The sequence below is a fragment of the Oryctolagus cuniculus genome, chromosome 2 (assembly GCF_051225735.1).
Source record: "Oryctolagus cuniculus isolate XC-2025 breed Fujian yellow rabbit chromosome 2, ASM5122573v1, whole genome shotgun sequence".
NCBI classification, from domain to species: Eukaryota; Metazoa; Chordata; class Mammalia; order Lagomorpha; family Leporidae; genus Oryctolagus; species Oryctolagus cuniculus.
Window position 1 is genome coordinate 37,671,675 of NC_142868.1, and position 24,228 is coordinate 37,695,902.

At 38.0% G+C, this 24,228-nt stretch overlaps 1 protein-coding gene across 2 annotated transcripts in view; it reads right to left on the minus strand.

Annotated features, from left to right (window-relative positions):
• Positions 1-20,797: 20,797 nt before the first annotated feature.
• The window catches only part of KCTD8 (potassium channel tetramerization domain containing 8), a 281,769-nt gene continuing 278,338 nt past the window's right edge, over positions 20,798-24,228 (minus strand). For both annotated transcript variants that reach the window (XM_002709409.6, XM_089327169.1), the window contains one exon: positions 20,798-22,136. In XM_002709409.6, coding sequence (XP_002709455.1) covers positions 21,676-22,136 — 461 coding nt within the window. In that variant the 3' untranslated portion in view covers positions 20,798-21,675. The remainder of the gene's footprint in view (positions 22,137-24,228) is intronic.

The window sequence follows — 24,228 nt, forward strand, 5'->3', positions numbered from 1 at the left end:
AAAAAGTCCCTTTATTTTCTGTTTTTGACAACATTAGGCAATGATCAAAAATCGCTGAACAGTTTTTCAGAACACTGTGAGGAGATTTTGTTTGAAGCAACAATATCCTAAGCATATGATCAATATACAAGATCAAAGGACATGCCCTTCTCAGTGTTCTGTTCTTTTTGACTTGCTTCCTTCAGTTGTTTCTGAAATTAACCCTAGAATATCTAGTTACAGCTTTTCCTTTTTCATTTGGTGCATGAAGACGTGGGAATCTGTATTTACTATCAGAGGTACTACAGAGTTGCAAGCAAAGAACATGTTACCTTGATTGTGAAAGATGAAAACACTGAAGAAATGTTATGGTTCTCTTTTGTTCTCCATACCACCCTTCCCCACCCACCCTAACAAATTATATAAATTAGTTTTTCTGGAAATGGAAAAACATAAGCATTATGGTCCCTTGCACTCATGGGGAGAGTCTGCTGAATCCAAGTGTTTATAGCTGAAGGAAACTGTCATGGCAAATGTCCAAGAAGTCCTTTCAACCTGCCCAGGTTGGATCACTTGAGGACCCTCTGGAACAATGATCCAAGCTATAAATATGCCTTGAATTGAAACAGCACAATACAGAAGATGGTTGTCCTCAATTTTAGCATGAGAGGTTAACTGAAGAAGCTATTACATCCTCTCTGGTGGGTTGGAGCTAACACAAGAAAGACTGAAAAAAAGCTCAGGACCACCTCTGTTAATGGAGATTTATTTTTTCAAACTTTGAGTGGAGATGAAGGCCCCAGCAACTGTCATTGGGACCAAATGATAGCCCCATGTTTCATAAAAGATGAGGTGGAATTGAAATTAGTCTGGCAGCAGAAAATACCATTGAGTTGGATCAAGTGCAATTTAGGGGCACCACAACACCTCTTTGTGCATTTCTGCCTTCACCCACCAAAGCACATGTCCCTAACACTCTACCTGCTCCTTTCCTGTGAAACAGAAAACTGACTCAGGCCATTCCCATCCTAGTTTAATGCAGTTTAACTTCTTTTGTCTACCCTAGAGTTATTTATATGTTGAAAGAGAAGACTATCTAACTGAAGAAAATGAAAATGATTTTCTCCTGGCCACATTTCAGGCACTGGCACCAAAATAGGGGCTTACTGAGATACTGTGACTGTGAGATCCCCCACATAACCCTCAAACCATGCTATTTTCTGTTGATGTAACAGAATACCTGAGAGTGCATACCAGAGGTCTATTTAGCTCATCATTCTGGAGGCTGGAAAGTGCAAGTAGTATGGTGCCATGGTCTGGCAAGGGTTCCCTGTCTGTGTCACAACATGGTACATGGCATTGTATGGCAGGAGTGTTTTGGAAAGCACAGTGGTTATACAGAAGAAGCCAAACATGTGGGATGGCTTTGCCTGGTAACATCTTGCTCTCATGGTAACCAACACTGTTCTTCATGACATAACCTACTCCAAGGATTCAAGCATTAATTATTTCTCAGGGTCATGTCCACATGACCTGATTACTTCCTTCAAGGTCCCACTTCTTATAGGTTACAATCCCTCTAAATACTATTGTACTTGGGATCAAGCTTCTAGCACATGGACCTTGACCTTCTGGGGACAGGTCCTATCCAAAGCATGGTGCATCCTATAAAAACAAAACAAATGGAAAAAAGGCACTTTTGTTTTTCTCAGCTAACACTTTGAGGTTCATTGTGTGCTTATCACAAAGTGCAAAAATGATAATTATGTAATGGTTTTTGTGGAAACTATAACAACTATAGGAAAAATACATCAAATTAATTATATCTTTTGATATGCATTGGGGGGGCACAAGTATGTTTAACTGACTATTCTTAGACTATTGACAGAGATCTATAAAAGTAGCTAAAAATATAAGTGGGTTAAAGATGAAGCAGGTCCTTACTCATAAAAAAATGTGTCAATCATATTCTACCACACTGAGAAGGCAGAGAACCAGATTCTTATGATTTCCTTAAAAGCCAAGCCAGCACATTATGCAGAGAGCGGTCCTTAAATTTGTTCAGTTATTCAAAACCTCAGATTCCACAAAGACACAGGATAATGTTGGCATAATCTATGTCCCAAAATTCTTCTTATTTGTGCACATACTACAATATCAAGATTCAGCTTATTGAAAGCATATAAACACTTGTGGTTATCTGAAATTCTATGGAAAGTTAATAGCCACAGTTACCTGGGAATCAAACGAAAATTCAGAGTGAAGAACAAAGGACAAGTCCAATCAGCACCATGGAGAGCAGATTCCAAGTATGGTGGTCCAGGAAGCTTGTCACCAATACCCAGGAACTCAAGAGCTCAGGAACAGCTCCCATGAGTTGCTTTTTGTGTTAAAGGGTGTTACATAAACATCACCAAGCATAGTGATGATATCACATACATGAAGAGCTTGAAATAAAAAGGAAAACAAAAAGTACTGCCAGATGGACTAAAGGTGACCATGAATAATTCAGCAAAGTCAAGCAGGGAAGAAAACACAAACACAGAGAAACCGTTTACAACAAACTCCGACGACTTTAACTGGCACATTTTTAGAATCAAACACATATCTGCCTCTAGCCTATGCTTTTTTTTAAATTTCAGAACAAAGCAAATGTACAAATCTTCCTCAAGAAAGCAAGCTTGGGGCAGTAAATAAAGAGTAGCCCTCAACGTACACACTTACATACTATGCCATTTTTAAACATTCCTACATTGGAAAGCCATCCAACAGATTAATGACTGGAATCCAAAGATACACTACAATAGCTTCATCTTCTAAAACAATCAGATATTTATATGTGGCTACTTAAAATTACTCTTGCAGAAAGGGTGATTTAAAAGACTCAAAGTCAATCCTTAATTATTTAAGTTATTTGCTAATTGAGAACTCAGACATGGAATCCTTGCAGGAAGTTACAGTAATTTAATACAGAAGGGCTAGTAAATCTTTGCCATTATCAGATATACATCAATGTTTTCAATAAACAAAAATTATGATAGACATGTGCATTAACTTTGGGACATTTGAGCCACTGGGAATCATTTTGCTAGCTCTGCAGATACATGATGTCAATCACGTACATGATATAGGTACAGCAGCTGGAGACTGCTAGATGAGTCTTCTGGTGGTCCTCAGGGAAACGGAGGGAGATGTGCTGATGGTCACACAATGTGCAAGAGATAGAGAGATGAGCATTGTAGTTACATAGCCTCCAAACACTCTGTGGAGGCTCACAGGGTTTCAGAAGGTGTTTGGTATGAGAAATAAATGAAATAATCAATAGCCTTTTCCATAGAATATGTAACCAAGTATTTAACTTCTCCTTCACAAGTATCTGTGTAAGAATAGTTTATTCTTCTTCCTAACAACTCTGTCTTCCTGTAGGTGCATAGTCAATGCTATTAATTTCTTTGACAATGTTCTGCTAAGTTTTGTGATAATTCAATGTTTAATTTTAAAATACTTTGCATATGTGCTATATGCTAGATAGATATCAAGGATCTCTATGACAAGTTTTCAAAAAGTTCATGGAAAATGTGTATTATGAAAAATGTATGCATGGCTTTCAAAAATTTTTGTACCCAAAATAAATGTATGTTTTAATTCCATTTTCCATAAACTTTTAAAGCTACCCTCTTATAACTTAAGAGGATTCCAAAAAGTGATTTCCCAGTAGGTAGTAAGTAATTGATCTGCGCTTCCAATTGCATCCATTACCCTCTTTATTTACGATTTAATTCTTATTAGCAGCTTACCTAGAATAGTTTTAAAAACGTTTATAGAAGGGTTAAACCCACCAGGTATCAGATATATGGGAATATATTAAGAAAAGAATATATTCCTAAGAGTGTTGGGTCTTTCCACTTATCTCACTTTTCTCCATACTCAGTGTTTACCACATTGTTTAAGTACATAATCTCTCCATCTGATTTACTGCATTTTAATTCCAATTAGTCATACCTAAACTCACACCATCCCCTGCAACCAAAATGATAAGTCTAACAACTTTTTCTTTAGTATGCTCAAGTGTCTTAACTTTCACAGGGTCCTCATTGTCCTTAAAATAGTCTACTATTTTTGGCATGGCATCAAATGTTCACCATTATCCGGTTTCCACTGATCTTTATAGCTTCATCTTTCTTCCTTCTGACATCTGAATTTCTTTATATTTCTCATTTGTGCAGACTTGTCTCTTGAATTTGAAACTACCATTCTCTCATTAGAAGTGTTCAGCCATCCCTTTCACTCCCCTGTCTAGAAAATTCCTTCTAATTATTCAAATGTCTTTTTGGAGACCTTTCTTTTTTGTCCCAGGTCAAATGAAGGCCACACAGCCCCATAGTCAGATGTGGTTCTATTTTGTTAGCTTTATTTTGGTTGCAGAATATAAAATAATGCACTTATGGCTTACTTCATTTTCTTCATATCCCCATGTAGCAAGGAATAGCATTACCACTGAAAGAGTTATATATTATTTGGGAAGATTCTGGTCTAAGATTGGGTCAATTTAAATGTGTTTTATTTATGGACAGTTTCAGAATTTTATGCTAAAATATTGTTAACACTTTTTCCAGGGGAATTCATATATTATGAAATGGTTGTTTTATTCCTGAATTCTTACTATCTTCAGTTCAAATAGGAAAAAGCATGAGATTGTTGAAGTAATGAATGAAAAGGAAGAAAATGGGCCTATCAAATATGCTGAAGATATGGTTGGATGATGAGAACTTTGCTGGGAGTGAAAACTAGGTAAGACTATTTGAAAAAAAAAAAAAAGCAGCATATAAAAAGACATGCCACAGTACTGCCCATGACAAGTCTGTTTAAGTGTAGGTCCCGCTCAAGGACACGCATAAACCAAAGTTTTGAAATATGTTCTTTCAGTGGTTACTGAGATTTTTCCCTCAGTAGAACTTTCCAAGTTAAATAAACCTGGCACTAACAAATCTTTTGAAAAAGGCCATATTCTAAGCAGCAAACTTTTTCACTGAAGCTTGACTTAATCACGATTAAAATGTGAGCTCTTCTGAAGTGACAGGATTTATTACTTGGTGTTACAGCTATAAGTTTGGCCTGGATTATGCAAGCGCATGATTTCTAGGTACTGGGGTAAGAGATTATTACAATGTTTAGAAAAGTGAGAAATCTAGTAGAATGGAGGTAGTAATGAAAAACTTTTTCTGAGCACTATCATTGTTTTGTCCAGGAAAAGGAAATACAGATACAAGAGTGTTTTTAATATCATTATATCAGATCAATAGTATTTTCAGTTATGAGATGCAACTTTCAAAATATCACATATTCTTTGATTTATGTTATTCCACTGCAGTCCGATTTTGCGTGGTGCATAATTCATCATAATCACAGGATGATAAAATCAAAGAGCAAAATAGAGGAAAATGATTGCTCCTGTGGTCTCTGTTCCATACAAGTAATTTTATGGATAATTTGAATTGGGACTTCTGAGAAGACAATGGAGGAAATAATTTAACCATGTAAGATTGTGTGCATTAAAAATATATAATTTTTTTAGTGAAGCAATTTCCCCAGAAAAGGACAAATATTAAAATTATATCGATTTCAAAAGCACTGCTATGGCAGAAATGGATTAAAGCCCTCCAAAAATCATCTCCTCCTGTTATGTTGCCTTGACATGATTCTAAACAAATGCATGATTTGCTATGTGAAAGACATATGTTTTGCTATGATAACAAGATGACATATAATTCCCCTCCCTGTGAGATTGCAACATCGCACTGTATCGGACTACACAGGTGATTTATTGCTGTCAGCTATTAGACTTTATAACATATACAGGGACTCTCTCTGCCCTCATCCTTATCTGCAGGGGATACATTCCAAGACCCCAGTGGATGCCTGAAATAGTGGATAGCACCAAACTCTTTATACTTTTTTCCCCTCTACACTGCTGTCAGTTGGAACATGTTTTGTGTTCATATATTCCACCTGAAAACTTAATACCATTTCTATATTAATTAAACACATACATACTATGGTTATAACTGCTGCACTTGAAGGTGCAACAACAAAATTAGCATTTTTTCCTTTATAATTTCACAGATAGATGATTTGTTCTTCTATGCATCTTAGCAACCTTAGCATATGATTTTTTTTTCTTTATTAAGTAGAGAATTTTCAAATTTTCACTTAGAAGAAGTACTTTTTTGGTTTTTCTTTGGCATATTCAGATTGCCAGCATCACTACTCATGTGCTTTGAACTTTTGGGCTGCTATGGTTTGAAGATTTGAATGCTTGTTCTGCCTCCCACCCCAACTCCCAACCCCCAACTCATATAGGAGCTTAGTTCCTGAAGTCTTATGTTAATGGCACTAACTTAACTCTTTGGGAAGTCATTGGGTGGATTATGTCGTGGAGGTAGAGCATCTTTGATTGAATCCTGGTGGTTTATAAGGAAGGGAGAAGAGAGAAAGAGGGAGAGGGAGAGAGAGAGAGGGAGGCAGGGAGTGGGAGGAGAGAGGGAGAGAGATGACGCAGACACACAAGTTCTTTGCTTCCTGCCTTGATGCTCTGCGCTGTCTCAGGACTCTGCCAGCTACAAGGTCACCATGTAATGAGGCCCTAGATCCTGCATCTTTAAAATTATGAGTCAAAATAAGCTTTTTTTCTATAGAAAGTTAGACTGCTTCAGGTACTTCATAAAAATAATAAAAAACTAACTGAAATGGGACATTTCAGTCAGTTCTCTGTACCCACAAGTTCTGCATCCAGGCATTTAACCACATGGTGACTAAAAATATAGTTAAACTATATTGTTTATATGCTACAATGGTAGCATCTCCATGAATATGGACATTTTTCTTATCATAATTCCATAAACAACTGTGTACATAGCATTTACATTGTATTTGAAGGGACAAGGACATAAACCTAAGTCATTTTAGGTATTTTGTTACCCCTGCCTTCTTTCAAGAGATCAGTTCCATCTCATATTGTTCCCCACACCCCCACCTTCTGCATTCTTCCTCAGGTTTAGAAGCCAAAGGGCCAAGCCTGAAGAACAAGATGGAGAAGCTCATCCCTACCTACTCCCCACCCCCTAAGACTGATTCTCCTACATCTAGGCCTTTGTCCTCCTCTGAGGTCAACTTTCCTCATTCCAAGCCCTCAGGCAGGAGAAAGACTTGGCCACCTCCGCTGTAACCCTTGGCATTCCCTTCTCTCACTCAGGGGTGCTACTGCCTCTAGAACATGGCCCTTTACTCGCCCAACCCCCCTTTTCTGGCTCTTCCCTACCCCCAACTCACTGACAGCCCAAACTGTATCTTTCTTCTCTTCCTGACGGCCTCCCCAACTCTGCCACGCTCTCCCCTTGGGTGCAGAAAGATAGTGACAAGGCTCACAGGTTGTTTGCTGCTCTGGAATTGCACCTGGGACATTCCAAACTGCTGAAACTCACCCAGAAGCCTTTCTCACATTTTCCTACCCACATCATCAGGGTCCCTGTGGTGTTCTGCTCTCCCCCAACAAGCACAAAATAGTTTCAGTTGTTAGTAAAGAGATTTGGCTGCCATTAGACAAGGCAGGGGAAAAGATAGAAGAAAGCTAGGCATGGAGTGTTCTTTGGAACAAAAGTTGCTTAGGACTTACCATTGTTCTGAAGTTTTTTCTTTGCTAGCCTTGCCAAATATATTACTGGAGATGGCTGGAACAGAGGTTAGCTCCATGCAAAATATTGGCTACATTACGTTAGGTTTTAGGATTTTAGTGTTCGTGGAAGAAGAGGAGGTGGCTAGTTAAAGAAGACTTTATTTTAGGGAAGACAGAATGGGGGAGGGTAAAGAGGGAATAGAGGCTGAGCTCACCCACACAGAGGGCAGGGGTAGGGGTGGAGGTGTTGAAGTCAGGCTTCATTACATTTGAACAGCAGAGTCCTTTGTCCTCCTCATTTCAGTCATCTTTTCCACCATGGAAAATGCCTCTAATATCTCCTTTTGTCCTCATAATCACAGCGCTCCTATTTCTACCATGTATAATTAACTTATTCCAAAGGTTCTTACAGAAACAAATGACTGCTGTCTCCCAAGCCATCATCCAGGAACAACAGAAGACTGTTCTTCCATCAATCCGATCCACAGATCCACAGTATAAATACTCTACCCCACATCAACACTCCATATCAGCAGGAAGTAGCCAGAAAGAAACATGTGCCCCATCTCCTTATCTATACTGAGAGTCAGGATTGATGGAAAAAGGACATAAGCCTCAGCCATTTTAGGTTTGTTGTTACTCCTGCCTTCTCAAGAAGTCAGTTCCATCTCACACCCTATATTGTTGCCCACCCTACCCCCTGGTTCTTCCTGAGGTTTTGAGGGCCAAATGGGCCAAACCTGAAGAACCAGTGTGGATAGGCTCATCTCCTCCTACTGCCCCCACCACCCCTGGCCCACTTAGGATATAAAAGGGCCCAGCCTGCTGGAGTGAAGACCTCTGCCACATGTTTGGTCTATAAGCATGCTAGTAGTTGGTCAACCTCTGTAAATTTATTTTCTCTAAATAAAAAATTTGGTCTGGCTGTGATTTTGTATTTTGTCTCCTCTCTGTTCTGTGCCTCTTTTTCTAATAGTAATAGTTGGCAAAAGTAGTAGATTTCATCACACTACTCAGAATGGCACACAATTTAAGTCTTAGGAATTATTTATTGCTGGAATTATACATTTAATATTTAAAGACTGTGATTGACCACAGGTAACGAAGACTGTCGAAAAGGAAAACTGCAAAGATGGTACTCCTACATAAGACTTTAAGACACAAGGAAAGCTTTGGCTGTGGCAAGGCTACCTTCTACCATGTCGCTCCCCCTCTTCGTGGAGGAGTGACACTAGACCCTGCGCTGTTCTTTTGTCTGCTCGGCCCTTCCCGGGTTTGCTGCTGGTTCTTCCCGGGTTGGCTACCGTCTCTTCCACCTCCGTGGAAGGGCGGTTCCCCCTGCCACTTTCCCCACTTCCGCGGGGGAGCCGCACACCGCCGGCCGGCTCTCTCGGGGGCTGCTAAGGTGTTCCTTCAGATAGATGTTCCTGGTGCATGTTGTCTCTCTCCTCCTTTATAGTCCTCTTCCACCAATCCCAACTCTGCTACCCACACACCGAGTACGCTGCTCTCCTCCAATCAGGAGCAGGTCCTACAGTTTATTGGTTGAACTGGAGGCAGCTGTGTAGAAGCTGTTTCCTCCTCTCCCAGCGCCATATTGTGGGAGAGCAGATGCATAGAATAAATCTTAATTCCAGTAACTTAGTCTAGTCCGAGTTGCTCCCAGTTGCTCCCCACATACCAGATGCATAGAATAAATCTTAATTCCAGTAACTTAGTCTAGTCCGAGTTGCTCCCAGTTGCATCCCCACATACTGATGCCTTGGCTATCCCATACTGACAATTCATAAAAGTCAGAGAATGAGATATTCATAGCAGACATTGGGAAGCTCCAAAGTATTTATGGGAATTTGTCTAGAAATCCACATACATACGTAGGGACCAGGAAAAACCAGGGACCAGGAAAAACCTGAGAAGTCCTTAAGCTTTCACCACTGGCTGATATGTCATATTTACAAAACTCTTCTTACTGTTATTGGTAGTTCTGAATATTAGATATTTTCCCCATGGAGTCAAAAAAGTACCTAAGTACAATGATTGCAAATGAAAAAATAGGAGACAAAAATCAAGTGTGTATTTGATTCCATTTTTCTTGTGTGAAATGTAAATATAAATGCAGAAACATAAAACATTAATGCAAATCAAAATGCTTCAGTAAACAAGTTTCAGTTGTCCAATTTTCCAATGAAATAATAATGAATAAACTTAAAGTTTTGTAGATAATGCCAGAATATGGATTTTTACAACAAATTTATTTTGAGGGCAATAAATAAATAAAGTGCTCAGTCATGATACAACATGGATAAACCTTGAAAACATTATGGTAAATGAGGGAAAATGAACATGTAAGACTATACATTGGGTTATTTTGTATAAAAGAACTCCCCAAATGAAGTAAATCTATAGACTCCAAAGTTAGAAGAGAAAGGGTGGGTTTTAATGGCACTGTGGGTTAAGCTACTGTTTGGGATGCCCATAAACCTTGTCAGAGCGATGGTCTGAGTCTTGGCTACTCTGTCTCTGATTCAGCTTTCTGATCATGTGTCTGGGAAGCAGTGGATGAGGCTCAAGTATTTGAATTCCTATCACCCATGTGGGAGACTCAGATGGAGTTCTTGGATACTGCTTAAGCCTTGCCTAACTCTAGCTATTGTGCACGTTTGGGGTCATTTGGGGACAGGATGGAAGATCAGTCTCTCAATCAATCTTTCAAACATATCAGTAAATCCTTTTCTTTTTTAAAGTAGATTAGTAGTTGCCAAGAGTTTGTATTTGTTTTCTTCATAACTTGATAAAAATGCTCTGGATAGTGGTGATGGTTGTGTAACTTTGCAAATTTGCTAATGAATTGTATACTTTAAGATGGTGAATTATATCTCAAATACAAAAACACTGATGATATTGTTTGCTAAAGAAGATGATAGAAGAAATTCACTTTGAATTTCAATTTTTGCATATATTCAAAATAATTAAATGACATATCATAGTATTTAAAAAAGCTTAGGGAAAATACTTTTGGTGTATTAGTACCCTAAAATGATCTTTTGCAGAATTGCAAAGTCTATTTGCATTCTGATAATTGTTCCCAGTATATTGATATAGATACATCAGAATCTTAGGTTGTTAAAGAGAATATTTACATCAGTAAGCATCTAAAATATCCATATTTAATTGTGTTAGGATTTATTTTTTGAAATTTTCTTGGTGCATAGCTTAGCTATCCTGTTGATAGTTGTTTAAGATTGCATATTTTCTTGAAAGTTTGTGCAGAAAATATACTTCACTAATGAATAAAAGCTAGGTATAATGAGGGAAAATATATATGCTTTGGTTTTCTGAAGCAGAGTAGTGGTGAATATTAATAGGAGGTCATATCTTGGGAGTCTCAGTGGTGAAGCCTGTGTGAAAAATTAGCACAGAGCTGCAGTGGAACACATTGGGGATTTGAGATAATTCATTTCCCCTGAAATCTCACTGTGCAAATTTGTGTCATTTTGTTTAACATTTCACTCACTTATTCATTCACAATATATTTATTTGTTCACTCTCTTTGCTTAATTTAGGCTTGATATATGAATAATCATAAGAATCTGCTAGCAACTAATTGTCCAAAATTCTACTTAAATGTGATGAATACAAGGCTAGTAGAGGTTATAACTCTTTTAAATATAAAATTATAGAACAAATGTGGAAACATTGAGACACAGCAATTCTATATCTCTACTAAAGGAAATTAAATATGGAATATAATGGTAAGGAGGTATTTTCACAAAAAGTTGAAAATGTTTTTGAGTAATGTCAAACATTAGTGCCTGTCAAGGTATAAAAACAGCAACAATTTAGTTTACAAATCATATTGGCTTTACTTCTGGATCTAGGATTGGGCAACACTTCATTCCATTAAACACAATACCTATTCTGTAAGCTGAGGAGGGGAGGTTGATTTTATAGAAAGCAGATTTGAAAAAAAAAAAAAAAAAAACAACAAAAAGACGATTGGACGATTGTTGATTCCAAAGTCACTTTCCTTCTAAGGTGGAGACAGTGAGACAGAATAATAGAAAAATAAAGTTAGCATCAAGTTACTTCGGGTTTCTTCTTTTGTGCAAAGATTAAAATAATTTCCAACTGAAATTGGCGTGTTTGAGAAATTTGGCTTTTGTTTTCTCTCATCCTGATTTTTCAGAAGATCAGATAACAGCTTAGTTTTTAGTGTGGCTTTTAGAATGAATGACTCAATTTTGATGTTTAGCTCTTATATTACAGCCTAATAGAAGAATTTAGTCCAAAACAATGTATTTAATTGCTATAGTTGTATTAAATGCTTAGGAAAAGTATTGTTACTATCATCATAGTGCGTATGGCACTCTGTGGGGTAGCTAAGATTTGAACCCAACTAGTTTTTGGTATTTTACACTTATTTAGGTTTTCGTGGGAGCATGAAAAAACATTAGAAGGAAGAGCAATTTCAAACTTGGAAAACAAAAACAGAAAAGGAGAAATGGGAAGAGGATGCATCTGACTGGAACTGAGGCTGAGAGGAATTAGCAACAGAGCAGGTGACATGAACAAGATATGGCTGATAGAGAGTTGAGAGGGGGCAGAATGAGAATTTGGATATAATATAGAAGGAAGTGGGGGGGGTAGAGAGAGAGAGAGAGAACGAGCTGTCTGAGAGCCTTGAGAAGGGAGTATAGGATAAAAGCAGTGCTCCATGAAAATTAATCTTGCTGGTATAGATTATTTGCTTGGGAGGACACAGAAGGAGTAAGGGAGCCAGTAGAGTAATTTCTCATGGAAAATGGCTAGAGTTATGTAAATCATATCCTTAACCCAGAAAGTTACAATAGATAGTTTCAAGTGACTTTGCCCCTACTAGATTCCTTTTAAAACCCAAACTACTAAGATCACTTGAAAGAAGCCCCTTTTCTAATCTCAATTGCCATTCCTTCAAGATATTGCTTTGATCTTATGTTATTTCCAAGTTAGTATTCCTCCATTCCCTCAACCCCCAATCCTCCACCTCCTTCTTTGTTCACTTCATTTTAAAGAATACACCTGAGTTTAAAGATCTCTCATTTAACTAATACTCTGACTTGCCTCTCTGGATTTCATTACATTTCTCTGATGGATAAAAAAATGAATAGATTATAGTTTTCGTATCTATTCTCTGCGTTCCCACATATATCCTCACCTTCTAACTCCAGGGCTCTTGGGCTGCTCAGAAAATCAAACAATTAGATAAACTGAGATTACTGTAAATTCTTGTTCACCAACATAAAAATGCTCCCAGGTGTCTTAGCTTTGCCAAAAATCCTGGGATATTTCTTGTATTAACATTTCTCAAAGCACTCTTTAAAAAGTTTGCTTTTTAAATTTATGATTTCTTAAAACATATGCAGAAGTAGAAAGAAATCATAAGTATCAGTCACTTGCTTCCATAAGCATGACCAACTTGTTTATCTATTGAATACACTGCATGTTGTTATTTTAAATATTTATTTATTTATTTATTTGAAAGTCAGAGAGGGGGAGAGAGAGAGAGAAAATGAAGAGAGAGAGAGAGAGAGAGAGAGAGAGAGAGAGAGAGAGATCTTACATTTGCTGGCTCACTCCCTAAATGGTTGCAATGGTCAGGGCTGGGTCAGGCTGAAACCAGGAGTCAGGAACTTCCTTTGGGTCTCCCGTGTGGGTGACAGGTGCTGAAACACATAGGCATTCTTCTGCTTCTTTTCTCAGGCCATTAGTAAGGAGCAGGATTGGAAGTGGAGCAGACAGGACACAATCAGGCAACCATATGAAATTCCAGCTTCATGGGTGGAGGCTTTACTCACTACGTCTCAGTGCCAGACGCTCCTCATGTATTATTTTAAAACTGGGACATCTTAGTATTTCATCCATCCGTACTTCAGAAAGTGCCTTTAAAATATATCCCCATAGACAACTTTTTCAACACATCCACAATACCATTGTTAAGAAATAAACGCCTTTCTAGTATAAGCAAACTCCGTGATGATGATGATGGTGGTGGTGGTGGTGGTGCTGAGTTCACAGTTGGTTAAGTTGAAACTGGAATACAAATGAGCTCCCCATTCAGCAAGTAGAGGATATGTCTTTGGATTATTCCTTCTATTTTTACCCTTGCCATTTCACTATTGAAGAAATCAGGTAATTCCTCATGTACAATCTCCTTTCTTCTGGAAACTACCAAATGTATCACTTTGTTGTTACTTAAAAAGTGTTTTTAATTCTATCTTTCCAGAAACATGGCAGTTTGCTCGAGACTCATAAGATCCAGTACTCTTTTGGGCAAGAATTAATCATAATACTGTGAGCTTCCTGTTGCTTCACATCAAAAGGTAGTAATTGCTGGTTATCTCTCCATGTGTGATGTTAATATGTGGCCTGAGATTAGATACTATTAGCCTAATCTGTCCTTGACTAAGTTTCCAACTATTCCTTTGTGTATTAAGTCATGGATGGCTCTTGCTTAGTGGCACTATTGTATTCTTGTTGCATATTCTGCCTAAAGACACAGCTGAGAAAGAGGAAATGGGTGGTAGGGATGAGGTGTATACTGTTTATTGAAATCTCAATCTCTAATTATTATGTATCACAAAACAGATAAGGATTATCCCAGCAAATCCTCATCTTCAGTAGGGTGAGGTAGAGGATGAAAACACACACATGTTAATGAGTTCTTCCTTGTCCTAATATATATTACATTCATGAACTCAATAAAAAGAATATGATGTTCTACTTTGGGAGGGTAAATAGTTAGAAATATCTGGAAAGGATACATGTATGTATGAAGTGTGATTATACACAGTTAAACAGTGATAAAACTAGAGCAGAAAATTGAGAGCTTTCTGAGTTGTATAAAGTGCCTTGCAAGCTTTTTTATGTAATAGTGAGATGAAGAGTTTTAAACAGAATACTTGGAAAAAAAATCTACATTGTTTCTAACAGCAAGAAGCATGCTCTAAGAAGTAACCATCACCTTCATAGAAGGAACAGGATTGAAGGAAGAGATCATCATATTCCTTATTGCTGCAGCTGAGTTGCAACATGATGAAGGTACTGACTTGGAGCTGCAGTCAGAGCAGCCCTTTCATGTGCTGCTAACTTAGAACTTGTTAGATTATACTATTATAAAATCTACATTCTGGACTATCTTTTGCATTGAACTATAATAAATATCAAATACACATGATGTAATCAATTAGCCCTGTATACAAGGATGGGGTAAATAATTTATTTAACTTTTTATTATTGCCATACATTAGCTATTCAAAACAACATCAGTGTTAAAACGCTCTCCCTTCTGAAAACACTTTGTTGATCTAAGTAATAAATTCATGTTTTCTTTCTCTTTTTTAAAAGATTTATTTGAAAGTCAGAGTTACAGAGAGAGGGAGAGACACACAGAGAGAGAGAGAGAGAGAGAGAGAGAGAGAGAGAGACTTTCTATTAGCTTGTTCACTCCCTAGATGGCCACAACGACCAGCACTGGGTTAGGCTGAAGCCAGGAGCCAGGAGCTTCATCTGGGTCTCCAACATGGATGGCAGGGCCCCAAACACTTGGGCCATCTTCTGTAGCTTTTCCAAGGCTATTATCAGGGAGCTGGTTTGGAAGTGGAACAGGTGAGACACAAATTGGTGCCCATATGTGATTCTGGAGTTGCAGGTGGCAGCTTTTCTCACTACATCACAGTACTGTCCCATGTTTTCTCTTTTCATTAGTCTTAAATGATCAATTTCTATTTAGTCTTCCTAAAAGCATTTCGAAGAAAATTTAATTTGCCTCTGCTTTAGTTCCATGCTGCTGCATCTGGAGACTGGAGCTTAAAGGAGAGTGGCTGGATGTAAATAAAAGAATGTACTCTTAAGAATATAATCACAAAGACTATTAGTAAAGTGGTCTTGATTAGTATATTCCTTAACCTGAGTGGTATATTCATAAAAACTTTGTAATAAGATATATTCAATAATATGCTGCAATTTTTTTTCTGGAATACCTGCATCTATTACTGCTTTCTTATGTACATAAGCTCAAATATAGATCAGTGGTTTTTCCTTGTGCAGTCCGCTTTTCAACATCCTGTAGTACCTGGGTTCAAAATCCAAATTCTAAATCCAGCTTTCTGCCAGTGTACACTCTGGGAGGCAGATGGTGAGGGTTCAAGTAGTTGGGTTCCTTCCCCTTACATGGGAGACCTAGATTAAGCTCCTGACGCCCAGCTGAGACCTGGCATAGCCATGACCATTGCAGGCATTTGGAGAGTGAATTAGCAGAGGCAAACTCTATTTTTCTCTGTCTCTCAAATAAATAAAGAAAATTCAAACTCCTTGTATCTACAAAGCCAAAGCCCTTTTCTTTTCTTTTTTTCTTTTTTTTTCTTTTTTGACAGGCAGAGTGGACAGTGAGAGAGAGAGACAGAGAGAAAGGTCTTCCTTTTTGCCGTTGGTTCACCCTCCAGTGGCCACCGTGGCCGGTGCGCTGCAGCCGGTGCATTGCGCTGATCCTAAGCCAGGAGCCAGGTGCTTCTCCTGGTCTCCCATGGGGTGCAGGGCCCAAGCACCTGGGCCATCCTCCACTGCACTCCCTGGCCACAGCAGAGAGTTGGCCTGGAAGAGGGGCAACCAGGACAGAATCCGGCGCCCCAACCGGGACTAGAACCCGGTGTGCCGGTGCCGCTAGGTGGAGGATTAGCCTAGTGAGCCGCGGCGCCGGCCCTGAAATATTTTTAAAAATTTCATGTTAGTAATCTCCCTGTGAGGGATTAGCAATATAAAAATCACTAAGTGGGATTTGGCCTGGAAACCATCGTAAAATGACTTTTAGCAAGTCCAACAAGACAGGGAGTATTTATGCAGGACTGTTGATCAAGTTCTTGCATTGAAATATGTATTTATTATTTTGCAGAAGTCATTAACACCAGTTTACTCATTGCTTCTTCTGAAAGTAAGATCTTAACCTACATGAAACATCTCTAAATCTAATGGAAAAGATAATTACCTTTGTATATTATAAAACATAAGTGATAGATACAGCAAGGATGCTTTTAAAGTGTTCTGATGATGGCGTAATTGAAAGTGAAGGATTGGGGTTGGTGCTGTGGCATAGTGGGTAAAGACGTCACCTGCATTGCCGGCATCCCATATGGGCACGGGTTCATGACCTGGCTGCTCCACTTCCAATCCAAGTCTCTGCTATGGCCTAGGAAAGCAATGGAAGATGGGCCAAGTCCTTGGACCCCTGCATCCATGTGGGAGACCCAAAGGAAACTCCTGGCTTCCTATCAGTCCAGCTCTGCCATTGAGGCAAGTTGGAGAGTGAATGAGTGGGTGGAAGACCTCTCCCTCTCTCTCTCTGCCTCTCCTTCTCTCTCTGTGTAAATAAATAAATAAATCTTTAAAAAAAGGGAAGGATTGAGGAAAGCTTTGAAGACTATGTGTCACTTAATTCAAAATATGTAGCTTGAGGAGATTTATGTGTTTGGTTTTTTCGGGGTGAGGCTATTGCTAATTTTAGGGCATGAGAGAGTTGGAACAATCGTGACTAATTGGAATGCAAAAAAGTTTGCCTCCGGATGTGAATCTGGAAAGGATGGGCTAAATCTATGATAGATTGCAATCATAAATTCTTTGTTGCTGTTCCCATAAAGAGATATAGCAGAATTCCATACTCCTTGAATTTGGACAGACTTGCCTTGACCAACAGATACAGGAAAACTGATGCTGTATGGGCTTGGAGCTACACTTGTGGAGGCTTTGTAATCCCTAGTCTCATGCTTTTGAAACACTTCTGCCATCTGATTAAATCTGAGCAAGACTACTGGAGAACTGAGGCACCCCAGTTGAAGCCTGTAAAACATGGAAGAAGAATTTTCTGGATTACTTAGCCCCTGACATATTACCTGTTGATTGGCCGGATGAGAACACATGAGATCACTGCCAAGAACTGTCCAGGTGATCTCAGATTTCAGGCCAAGTTGTGAATATACACATTTGCAGGCTGATAAATGGTTATTGCTTTAAGTTATTAAATTTGGGAAATCGTGTGTGGCCTAAGAAAAGTAAACTGATATAGACCCATTTTGTTTAGGGCCAATAATGTGGTATTCAGGTCTCTGGATTTAATTTACAAAAACTGGGGAGTCTTAAAATACCTGACACAATTATGTGACCTTTCCACAACCTGTCATAGAAAAGGTATTATATAAAAATATTCAGCCTCGCTGCCCCTTTCCTGCTCTGCCAAGATAGAGCAGGCTTTTGCTGGGGCTTTCATCAGCACCTGTGGGAGTTTTTGGTTTCCAGCTTCCTTGGCTTTAATTCTGAGATACACAAAGCAAAAAGAAAATTCGGGCAGCCTATCATCATGTTTCTGGGGTCTCAGTATCCCTAACTGGCCTTACTTCTTATCTCAGCCAATCAGTCTTAATAAGTCTGTTTCATAATTTCTACAGTTTTCAGTTGTACTTAGTAGGAAGAATAAGAAAAAATATGTCTATTGCTTTTTTTTTTCAGAATAATAAATCTCACACTTTTATTTCTTCTTCTCAATTTAGTAGTCAATATTTCCATAGAGGCTGGCGCCGTGGCTCAATAGGCTACTCCTCTGCGTGTGGCGCTGGCACACTGAGTTCTAGTCCCGATTGGGGCGCCGGATTCTGCCCCAGTTGTTCCTCTTCAGGCCAGCTCTCTGCTGTGGCCCAGGAGTGCAGTGGAGAATGTCCCAGGTCTTTGAGCCCTGCGCCCGCATGGGAGACCAGGAGAGGCATCTGGCTCCTGGCTTCGGATCAGCGCAGTGCGCTGGCCACAGTGGGCCGGCGGCAGCGGCCATTGGGGGATAAACCAATGGAAAAGGAGGGCCTTTCTCTCTGTCTCTCTCTCTCACTGTCCACTCTGCCTGTCCAAAGGAAAAACAATATTTCCATAGAATTAGCAACACAAGCAGTAACACATCAGGTCAGTTGAGTGTCTACTTTATATCCAACAGAAGGTAAACCATAAATACTTAACTTCAGTGCCTGCTTCCAGTCTTCTGACAAACTTTGATGAAGATCAAATTGCAATACATATTCCCTAGAAAGGGAGTTTTAGATAGCAATTTTAGTTCAACTCATCTTTAAATTTTTGTGTCATCTTTTCCTTCAGGGAAGACAAGCCATTCTAGCTGCCTTCCTTAATCCCCAGGTTACCCTAAATGAGGCTACACACGTTCTAGCCTCTGGTAAAAGCAAAACATTTTGAAGGAATCAGACCATAAGCTTCCTCCAAAGGGCAATAGCTGGTAATTTTGTTTCTTGAATATAAGCCAAATAATTGGTATATGGTAAGTGCTCAAGACACTGTTATTAACATGGATTACCTTCAATATCATGATTCAGAACATTTATCATAATTTAATAAGAATTGTAAAGATAAATAGTCTCACTGGTATTGCTTCTGTTAGTGTAGAGAAATGAAGATCTAAAATTTCTCTGTTACCAAATTCTTTCCACTGTGAATCTATTTGAAGTTCTGTGTTGAGAAAAATTAGAGCAGGGTGAAAAGTATTTCTCATATCTATTTCCTGATCTTTGCCTTTGAGCTTTGTATTACAAGAGGATTGCTTGTGTAATTTACTTGGCTAGGATCCTTTGCCAACTTGCCTCTACTTACACTAGGAAAATTACAAGTATTGATGGGAAATCACAATGCAGGAGGAAGTGGGAAGCTAAGGTAATCTTCCCCCTTCTCTCTTTGCTTTAAGATGCATCTATGCAAGTATCTGTGATCCGATAGGGATTACTGCTTTTAGTAGACATTTTGTACCTCTGTATATTAAATTTCCCATTTCTTACTGCTGACTCCTGGACTCTGGTAAGACAATCACCTTTCGCTTTTTCTCCAACTCCATAAGTAGTGGTTATGCTCTACTTCAATAACATCATTTAAATCTTCTCTATGATATTACTGTCTCTTTAAATATTTAATTATTCCAAAGATCACAAATAGTGATATAGGTAAGATTTGAAATCTGGCAACACAACCAACAAGTCTTATCCACTCATCAGCTTGTAGCCATATCAAGCCACATGGAGACTGCCAACTTCCCAAAATGAAATGCAGAACTTAAGAGGTGTTCTTTTCCTAAAGCTTGTATATAATTCAAAGTAAATCATATATCTTAGATTTCTTTAATATTAGATTATAGATGATGTTTTATATAATTGCACAGTGAGAAAGAAAATACATTAAAAAATGAACAGAGAATTTTTAAAATTTTGAATTGATAGTGTTTATGTCCTTGTATTATACCGAAACAACTGATACCACAAGTGCTGCTTCACTTCCATTTCGACTAACCATGGAGGAAATTGATTTCTATAATGCTTGAAGATATTTTTACCCTTTCTCAGCCTGTACTTTAGTGAAATTTCATGCTATGTTTTTCTTTTTCTTTTTTTGTTTTAAAGGATTTATTGATTGATTTGAAAGGCTGAATTGTAGAGAGAAAAGAAGGGATACAAACATCTTCCATCTCCTGGTTCACTCCCCAAATGGTCACAAGGACCAGGCCAAAGCCAGAAGCTTCACCCAGATCTCCCATATGGGTGCTTAAGTGCTTGGGTCATCCTCTGCTGCCTTTCCAGGTATGTTAGCACAAAGCTGGATTGGAAATCGAGCAGCCGGGACATGAACCGGCCCCCAGAGGGATGCTTTACCTGCTATACCACAATGACAGCCCCACGTATTTCTTCTGTGGAGATGGTGAATTGGAAAGGTGAAATTGTGTGGCATTTGAAAATAGAGCTCATTTCTACATATATGGCCAGGAAAAAGTCACTTTTCATAAAGGTTGATCTTTTAGCTTGCTATTGACATTTTTCTCACTTGATTTGTTAGAGGTACTTTCCCAACTATTTTTAGAGAGACTTTCAATCTGGTTGTCAGCAAAAATGAAATTGTGGGCTAAATATTTATTAATATCAGGGCTCTCTTGAATTGACTCTATCTCCACTGTGAATAACATTTAAATTTGCCAACATTACAACTGAACAGATCTCTCCACAGTGTTGGATTAAAGGAACATGGAAGATAATATAACAATTGAATCTTTTAAAAAAACAGTCAATAGAAATCAAGGAACTCTAATAGGGTTTTTCTTTTTTTTTTTAATAAATACATAAAGCTCTTTACCATTTTCCTTAATTATTTTGATTAACATGATAATAGAATCTTTCAGGATATCATTTTACCAATTTTCACAGCCTTCTGTAAAAGACTCATTTTACAGAAATAATCATGACTAGCATTAATAGATGAATGTTGGTGCCATAACACAACAATATAAGGCATATTTACACCATCTTTACACACAGAAACATCATACACATACACAAAAATCACAGACCCAGAACGAACAAAATTCAATCTCCTAGACAGCTTACATTTACAGGTTTTGTCTGAAACTTTTTTTTGCTTTATTTATTGTAATTTTTCTTTCCAAGCAACAAATAGGTCTTCCTATTTCTTGTGATTTATTTGTAACATTATGCTCATGCAAAAATGATACTTGTTTTATTGCATTAACATTTAAACAGTTTTAGAGTTGAGTTCTAAAACCATCATCTAAAATTTTACTTGATGTTACTTCATCCATATTGTCATTTTCATTGATGTGATATGATGATTTGATTTTGGTGAGTTAAAAAATGACAAACATGTCTAGTTGACCACAGTTCAAAAATCAAGATTCTAAGCTTCTTGATCATGCACATTTTACTTCCATTCTTGCAAAACAGGTTAAATTAGATACACCATTTTGATTCAATATTTATTGGTTTCATTTTTTAAATGTTTCTAAAAACAGCAACAACAAAAAGAATAGAAGAAAATACTGTCCCACATCCACTTTTCACAAAAAAGAAGAGCAGCAAGAATCACACTGACCATTGTTAGGCTATCAGTCAGGTGGTGATACAGTAATAAACACTGGATGCCATCTCAGTACTGCAGGAATATGATCATTACTATAACCCGTACTTCTGCAACAGTTCAGACTGCCATTGGCGTTTGCGTTCTGGAAAATAATCTGGAATGTGGATCTTTTTAAAATCCTGAATGCACTTTTTCATTTCTTCTTCCACAGTTAGCTTCTCACAGACTTTCTTTTTGGACAGATTTGTTTCTCGGGACTTGCTGATGAGTGTCTGAAAGAGTTCACTGTTTCTGCGTTTGTCTGGTGGGGGCATCCACTGCACAGGTGCTTTCTTGGAGGGGCGATCCAATGTTAAAGTGTTAGGTTGGTGAGCTGCTGCCTGCTGGGCATTGGGCGGGTTGTCCTGGGGAGTGCTGGCCTCAGAGTGGCTGTCGCAGCTGGAAGTGGAAAGCTCATTACAGGAAGTCCCACTTTCACTTCCTTTATCTGTGACTTTGTCATTTTTCCTATCTTCATGTTCTTGTTTGGGTGACACTATTTTCTGAGGGGGTCCTAAGAAGAAAAAAAAAGTAAAACATAAGAAATGGGAGGGAGAAATGAAATGAATTTCATTCCTATTTTAAAGCAAGATTTGTTTAACTTAAGAAAATGCTGTTGCATTAGCCTATATCTGAGGGATAAATACAACACCTGGGGCCTTTATTGTACATTGAAATATGTAGCATGTTGATTATTTGTAATTATAAAATTGGAGAGTTTGATTATGAGTATTTCTGTAGCTTCACACTGAAAAGAAGGTTTTTGTTCATTTATTTTCGAATTGCTGAAACTTGAAAACACCATATGTAAATATTTTGATAGGTTTATATCTGTTTGACACTTAGCTCACTTCTGTTTTGGCCATACTCTATGTGTCCTTTGTGCATACATTGCCACTGTCAAAGCATGAAAGCAAGATTGCTCTGGGTTACAAAATAGCAGTATTCTCCAGGCCCAGAGGTGCTATGTCATCACTTATATTTCCAAATGGTAGGCTGGTTTAAATTTTATTCGCAATCTCTTAATCTCATTTCCTGTGTATTTCCATGGAAAGAATTATGAATGTGCAAATAAGATTTTATATATTTTACATATATATATATATATAAACACACACCTAATATTATGGTAAGAAAATATAGTTGAAATATAGTATTCTCCTAAAATATAAGGCTTACCATGGAAGTATATTACCTAGGAGGACAATTTTCAGAACATGATAGCTTGCCAAGATAATTATTTCAAATAAGCAAACACTTTATTTTCAGGCGAGAGCATATTTTATTCTCCTTGACTGTGCTGCAGAGCTAGGATCTCCATTTAACATTTATTGAATGCCTCCATACACTCAGAGCTATAATAAAACCTCAATTAAATGGAGCCTGAACACTCAGAAGTCTAGGGGACTCAAATCTCATTTTTTTTTCTTGGAGTCCATTTTTGTGAACAAGCTGTATACATAATGGGGGTAAAGGCATCAGTGTCCTTTAAGCAACTGTTCAAGGGATTCTGTTGTGCAGCCAGAATGGAGAACAACCCATCTAATTCAGAGGGTCTCAATCAAGGCTGCTTACTGCAGTCACCTGGAAAGCTTGATTGTTGATGTCTTGGAATTAGTGTAGACATCTGATTTAATGGAGAGCCACCTGGACATTGGGCCATTTAATAGATCCAGATGATTGTGATATGCAGTTAAGATTATGAGCCATTGCTCAGTATAATATGCAGGTCCCCAAAATTTCATGGGAAAATGGAACCAAAAGATAAGTTTACTTTGGTGCAAAAAATTAGAAATCTAGACTTTTTTTCAAAATTCGCAATTTCCCTGAACTTTGGGAAGACCTCTCATATAATTAACATAGTTTGAATTTCTCAGACAAATCAACAGAAATACTTTTCCTAAAAACACCTACTATTGCAACACACTACTCTTTGCTCTCACCAGTCTTCCTATTTAAAATCAGAAGAAACAAAAATTGATACCAAATATTAGTACATAAAAACTTAAGAAAGCTTGGAATGGACAACTGGTCTAATGGTTAACACGCTACTTGGGATGTGTGAATCCCATATCAGAGTGCCTGGTTTTTAATTACAGCTCTGCTCCTGATTCCAACTTTCAACTAATGTACATCCTGAAGGGCAATAGGTGATGGCTCAAACAATAGGGTCCCTGCCACCAAAAAAGATGGGATATCTCTGTATCCCTCTGCCTGTCAAATATAATTAGTAACTAAAATGTTTAACAAATGAAAATACTTGAAAAATTCTTGTATAATGGAAATATTCTACATCTTGATTGTGGGTTTGGTTACAGGACTGTATGTATTTGTGAAAATCGACAGAATTTCACACTTAGGATGAGTGCATTTTCTGTACGTAATTGATACTGAAATTAACTGGAACCCTCTTCCCCAAAAAAGCAATAAAATCATATATGTACCTATTTGAGGAAAGGGCTTAATCAATATTTCAAACTTTGTCCACAATATGATAAAACTAGAACAATGCTGATGCATGTGACTGGTAGATTAGAAAGTGCAGTAATACATTCAGAAGTATTTATAGCCAGGGAGGTTTTTTTTATTATTTTTTTTATTTTTTG